The sequence below is a fragment of the Engystomops pustulosus genome, unplaced genomic scaffold (genome assembly GCF_040894005.1).
Source record: "Engystomops pustulosus unplaced genomic scaffold, aEngPut4.maternal MAT_SCAFFOLD_71, whole genome shotgun sequence".
Taxonomy (NCBI): Eukaryota; Metazoa; Chordata; class Amphibia; order Anura; family Leptodactylidae; genus Engystomops; species Engystomops pustulosus.
In genome coordinates this window covers 49,588-56,058 of record NW_027284968.1, presented here as the reverse complement: position 1 = coordinate 56,058, position 6,471 = coordinate 49,588, and the positions used below count along the sequence as shown (strand labels likewise).

The 6,471-nt window shown below is 49.7% G+C and overlaps 1 protein-coding gene across 1 annotated transcript in view; it reads right to left on the bottom strand.

Annotated features, from left to right (window-relative positions):
* Positions 1–2,372: 2,372 nt before the first annotated feature.
* The window catches only part of ARMC5 (armadillo repeat containing 5), a 47,993-nt gene continuing 43,894 nt past the window's right edge, over positions 2,373–6,471 (bottom strand). The window contains exon 7 of the mRNA XM_072131519.1: positions 2,373–3,416. Within this exon, the coding sequence (XP_071987620.1) occupies positions 2,654–3,416 (763 nt within the window). The 3' untranslated portion in view covers positions 2,373–2,653. The remainder of the gene's footprint in view (positions 3,417–6,471) is intronic.

The window sequence follows — 6,471 nt, the reverse complement described above, 5'->3', positions numbered from 1 at the left end:
CGGCCACATGTGGGGGGGTCTCTGTACTCGGGAGAAGTAACGGCCACATGTGGGGGGGGGGGGGTCTCTGCACTCGGGAGAAGTAACGGCCACATGTGGGGTGGTCTCTGTACTCGGGAGAAGTAACGTCCACATGTGGGGGGTCTCTGCACTCGGGAGAAGTAACGGGCACATGTGGGGGGTCTCTGCACTCGGGAGAAGTAACGGCCACATGTGGGGGTCTCTGCACTCGGGAGAAGTAACGGCCACATGTGGGGGGGTCTCTGCACTCGGGAGAAGTAACGGCCACATGTGGGGGGTCTCTGCACTCGGGAGAAGTAACGGCCACATGTGGGGGGTGGTCTCTGTACTCGGGAGAAGTTACGGCCACATGTGGGGGGGGGGGGGGTCTCTGCACTCGGGAGAAGTAACGGCCACATGTGGGGGGTGGTCTCTGTACTCGGGAGAAGTTACGTCCACATGTGGGGGGGGGTGTCTCTGCACTCGGGAGAAGTAACGGCCACATTTTTTTTTAAAAAAAACAAAACATCATTTTTTATTTTTTTTGTAAATAAACGCAAAACTTATCAGCTGACATTTACCACTAAAATGAAGTACAACATGTCAGGAGAAAACAAACAAACAGTCTCAGAATCGTTTTGATAAGTAACAGAGTTCAAAAGTTCATAACCTTATAAAGCGGCGCAAGTCAGAATCCAAAAAATGGGGCTGAGCCTTAAGCTACAAAATGGCCGCGTCCTATAGGGGTTAAAGAACTCGGTTCTGTTATTGCTGTACCGCTGTCTAAAATCTTCAGGGATTCTCTAATGTCTGGTGTGGTGCCAAGTGACTGGCGCAAGGCAAATGTGCTGCCAATATATAAAAAGGGCTCTAGAACTTCGCCAGGCAATTACAGACCTGTAAGCTTAACTTCCATTGTGGGGAAAATACTGAAAATACTGGGGTTACCAAGAGACTACACACAGGAGGATGTGACATCACATGGTATAACAAGTGACAGCCATCGAGGGGTTACTAGGGATAGATGTTGTCAGACTAACCTGATCTGCTTTTATGAGGAGGTGAGCAGATGCCTAGATGGAGGAGCAGTTGTGGATATTGGGGATCATTTACCAAGGGCCCGAATCGAGTTTTCCCAACGTGTTACCCGAAGGTTTCCGTTTTTCCGTAGATTTTCCCTGAATTGCCCCGGGTTTTTGGTGCACGTGATCGGATTGTTGCGCATCGGTGCTGGCGTGCACGCGACGGAAATCGGGGGTGTTGCCGTACGAACTCAGACGAACTTCAGCGCAGCAGCGACACTTGGACATCGGGGAAACTGGAAGTGGACATCGGGGGAACTGCCTTAGTGAATCGCCGGAAGACCCGAATCCTCCACAGAGAACGCACCGCTGGTAAAATCAGAGCACAGCGGGGACAGCAGAGAGCTCTGGAGCAGGGGACAGCAGAGAGCTCAGGAGCAGGGGACAGCAGAGAGCTCAGGAGCAGGGGACAGCGGGGACAGCAGAGAGCTCAGGAGCAGGGGACAGCGGGGACAGCAGAGAGCTCAGGAGCAGAGCACAGCAGAGAGCTCAGGAGCAGAGCACAGCAGAGAGCTCAGGAGCAGAGCACAGCAGAGAGCTCAGGAGCAGAGCACAGCAGAGAGCTCAGGAGCAGAGCACAGCAGAGAGCTCAGGAGCAGAGCACAGCAGAGAGCTCAGGAGCAGAGCACAGCAGAGAGCTCAGGAGCAGAGCACAGCAGAGAGCTCAGGAGCAGAGCACAGCAGAGCGCTCAGGAGCAGAGCACAGCAGAGAGCTCAGGAGCAGAGCACAGCAGAGAGCTCAGGAGCAGAGCACAGCAGAGAGCTCAGGAGCAGAGCACAGCAGAGAGCTCAGGAGCAGAGCACAGCAGAGAGCTCAGGAGCAGAGCACAGCAGAGAGCTTCAAGAAGGGTCTAGATGCCTTTTTACACCTACACAACATTGATGGTTATGTTATATAGAATTGTTTCCCCTAAATCCCTTCCTCATCCGATCCCTTCCCTTCCTTGGTTGAACTTGATGGACAAGTGTCTTTTTTTCAACTGTTTAAACTATGAGGATTTCTTAAATCCTACCCTAACAGTGGCGCTAATGAATGCTGGAGTATGGTGCATGCTTCCCCCTCCCTCGCTATGCTACATCTATGTCAGGTGTGATGTCTGCATCATTGTATACAGACCTTCTGCCACTATTCGTTCAGGAGAGCTCGGCGCAGCCTCTGGGTTTTTAGAATATTAAAATAAATAATGTTTTCAGAACCACCGGCCAACCCCAGCTGACCGCACTAGAGCTCGGTGTACTGCCGTCATAGGGGAACCAAGACCTACCCAAAAAATAAAATGTAGACACAAGTGAAGCAATCAGTTCAAAGTTTATTCTACACCCAATATGGGTGACACCAGTAACTGATGACACCCCACAGCACGAGGAGGACATCAGAGGAAAGAGAGGAAAAGGGAAGACTGCCCAAGGCACCGCGTGCACAGAGAACTTCTCAGGAAGAAGAACGGCACAAACATCAGAAAATCCGCCTGGTTCGTTCTGCGATTTCTGTCGCGCAGGGGGTGGAGCTTTGTCAATGCCAAAACCATGACCCGCAGCAGATCTTTTACTGTCATGAGAGAAATGAGGGCCTAGTTTCCATATTGAACAAGGTCTTCAAGAAGCTTGGAAAGCCGCTGCTTATCCTGAGCTCTGCCACACAACTGCAGAAGAGTGTGCGCCCTCTTGTGAGGTGGGTGAGGACCCCCCAGGAGGTACAAGCAACAGTCCCTTCTGAGCTGGACACACTCATGCATCTCCGCAAAGCTATAGACCCAAGGAAGACTCTCCAGGTCCAACAGACAATCTCGCACCGTACTTTCCAGCAAACTCTGTAAACCAGGCAACAGAAACCTTCCAGCAGCAGCCAGTGTCAGTGCCAAGGGAGACTGGGCCAGCTCTTCCCCCGACACAGTCCTTAGGCCCCGCAAAGTGGGACACAGGGACTCCTGGGAGCAGCCATGAAGGTAGTGGAGCAGCGGCAGGAAGGCACAGGCCGGAACCTCCCGCACATGGACCTCATGTTGCTGGGACTCGGCATAAGCACCTAGCAGCATGGCCCGAAACACATCACATCTCCCAGTAATCATATCTTTGTTACCCGTTACACGATCTCCTCCATCCAAAACAAAGACCAGATCGCCCCGACCCTGAGAAAGGAGATCTACATAAAAACACTTGGAGGAGGTCAATGCAGGGGATGTGTTTGGGACAGAGTAATCCTTAGGGGCTAATAAAGAGGATAGACATTCGGCAGTATGGAAGACATAATCCGGATCCATAGACTGGATCAACGTTTCCAAAACCAACTGAAGAGCCGATCCCAGCATCTGCTTCCAGTGAGGAGAGGGTTTCCTACAAGAGGAGAGAGAAGGGTTAGAGGGAAACCATCAAGTGATCATTTTATCTTCTATCCTCTATAAAAGTGCCAGGCAACCCAGCGCCAAGCTCAGCAGTATCCAAAGGATGGAGCAGGACACAGGCTCATCTCACCCGAGGAGAGGAGGACAATAATACTTAGTACTTGGTCTCATGGTATCTTAGTACTTGGTATACTTAGTACTTGGTCTCATGGTAACATATCTGTACAACATCAGCTGTAGACATTGGGCGTCCTGGTGCGTCCCCTACTGGTCATTGACTGTAATGATACCAAGCATTGGGACTTCAACTCTAACCTTAAAAGGAAATTACCATTTGATTCTATGCATTAAGAACCAAACCTTGAGAATGCTGTAGCTACACTGATGCAGAAAAGGTGAATTAGGACTCACTGGTAATTCTGTATCCATCAAGTCCACCATGACAGCCCACTTGGAGGATGCCCCTTGTCCTCTGTAGGGACAGGAAGAAGAGGTTAAAGGCCTTCCAGGAGCGACTACCAAATAACTACACCAGAGGAAGATGCAACACATTTATTAAGGATGTTCAAATTCACATACATAACTTATATATACATATATACACTTTACGGTGGACTAGATGGAAACAGAATTAACTGTGAGTCCTAATTCACTATACCCAGGACATCCCCCATGACGGCCCACTTGGATATCTACAAAATGAGTAGAATATTAGGGTGGGACCACAGCTTGGAGGATTTTCCTTTCACAGGTCTTATTTGCTAGGCAGTAGTGTTTAACGAAGGTAGATGGTGAGGTCCATGTAGCTGCCTTGCAGCGCCTCTTTACACGAGCCACGTCTGCCTCTTGGGCTGAGAAGAGTGCGCCTTTAAATTAGGAGGAACTTGTTTCCCCTGCTTCATACAAAAAGTGGCAATAGCTGTTCTTAGCCACCTCGCTATGGGTCTTGGATGCCTTCTTCCCTTTATTCTTCTCCTGGAATTGAATAAACAAGTAATGGTCTATACGCATGTAAGTAAGCCATAACTGTACGTCTTATATCCAGCATATGCCAACTTGATGGTCTGCTCGAAGAAGGATTTTCACAAAAGAACGCGAGGGCGATTTCCAGGTCCTTGTGGAACTTGGATACCACTTTAGGGGTGAAGCTTGGATCTAGGGTGAGAATGCTCCCCTCGGCAAGAATCCGCATGTAGGGTTCTCTAATAGATAAAGCCTGAAGTTCCCCCAACCTTCTAGCTGAAGTAACCGATTGTCGCTGGTGCTCCTGTAACCCACATCCCGGGTTGAAGGCGCACCCGTGCCCTTCTGTTGCCCCAGACCTCCTCCCCCTTCCCCAGATCACTCACCGCGCCTTGATCCAGAGCTAACTCCACGGTACGGCGCAAGTGGTCTCGCATCCTAGGACGCGCATGTTGGCTTCCTAAAATCTAAAGGGCCAGCGTGCCAATAATTGGCTCTGGCTGACCGCCCGTACTTCTTAAATTCTAGCCCCTTCCTGTGTCCCCTGCCAGATCTTTGTGCCTCACAGCCCTAGAGAAAGCTTGTCTATGCCCTGTGTTGGTATTCCGAATTCCCGCGGTGACCCCGATTTCGTTATAGACTCTGATCCCATGCTGCCTGTCCTGACCTACTGCTACATCCCCGACTCCGATCCTGTGCTGCCTGTCTCGACCTCCTGCCTGTCCCTGACCACGAGTTGGCTTACGTTTCTGTCCTTCGCATTGGCAGCCGCCACCACAGGTGAAGCGGCGCCTGTGGAACGACCTGGTGGTACCATGCCGCAGCAAGGCCATCCTGCTATGCAACAGGCTCTGGTGAAAACCAAGTTCCACTTAGACTCCGGTCCTAGGTGTCGGCTTACGTCATCGTCCACAGTGGTACAGAGGATCCACTACCAGATGAGCGCTTTTTACAGTTAAGATTTAATACTAAGGATTCAAATGGAGACCTGTAAAGAGCGTCTAGTACTAGTGTGAGATCCCAGGTTGGTAGCCACTCGAGGATCTGGAGGTCTGATCCTGCAGGCGGCTGAGATTAACCCTTTGAACCACCTGTGATTCGCTAGGGGGAAGGTCAAAAAAGGCTCCAAGAGCCTGTACTTACAGGGTGCTTGTGGATAACCCGAGTTCTAGACCCGCCTCCAGGGGAAGTCTAAAATCTGAAAAATATTTGGGTTAGACTCAGAGGGGGTATGGTCTTTGCAAAAAAAATAAAAATAATAAAACCTTTTCCATATCTTATGGTATATGTCAGAGGTAACTATTTTCCTGCTTTAGGTGAGTGGCTGATATGGAAAGGATGTTTTCCTCTGGCCAGGAGATTATTGTGCGAGTTAGAGCGGAGAGGACTGTTAACCTTGCTCCCCGGTCTTCTCAGGTAGGATACAGCCATAGGGTTGTCCGATAGAACGTGGAGGTGATGGTTTACCAGGAGATGGGCATTTGATCTGAGCTCTTCCTATACTGCCCTCAGTTCTTGGTAATTTGATGGTTTCTTTGACTGGGATGGCGTCCAGGATCCTTTGGTGAAGTCAGTAGGGAAGACTGCTCCCTATCCCACACAGCTTGCATCGGTTGGGATTGTGATATAAGTGAAGCAGTGACAAGGAACTCCTCTCTTTAGGTTCTCCGAGCTGAGCCACCATTGAAGGTCCCTTACTGAGGACGGAGATCCAAATATCTATGGTGCACATATAGAAAGCTGTGTGAATAAGTTGAGCAGTGGATTTCATGCGAAACTTCCTGTAGGCGATATAGTTGTTTAGAAGCTTCAAGTTTATGATTAGGCGATTGGAGCCATTGGGCTTGTTAAAAACCTAGACAGGAGAGCATCTAAATCTTCAATCTGAAACAGGTGACAAGAATCTGATCTGACCCGAATCCTGGCAATGATCCTGTGTCTGCTACGGAGCCGGAGGGAGATTCTGAATCACAGAGAAGAATTTATGACCACTTTTTCCTCAATAAAGGAGTTGAATTCGCCCATGAGAGACGTCTTTTCTTCACATACAATTTTCAGCACATGGTTTACAAATCGGTTTCTTA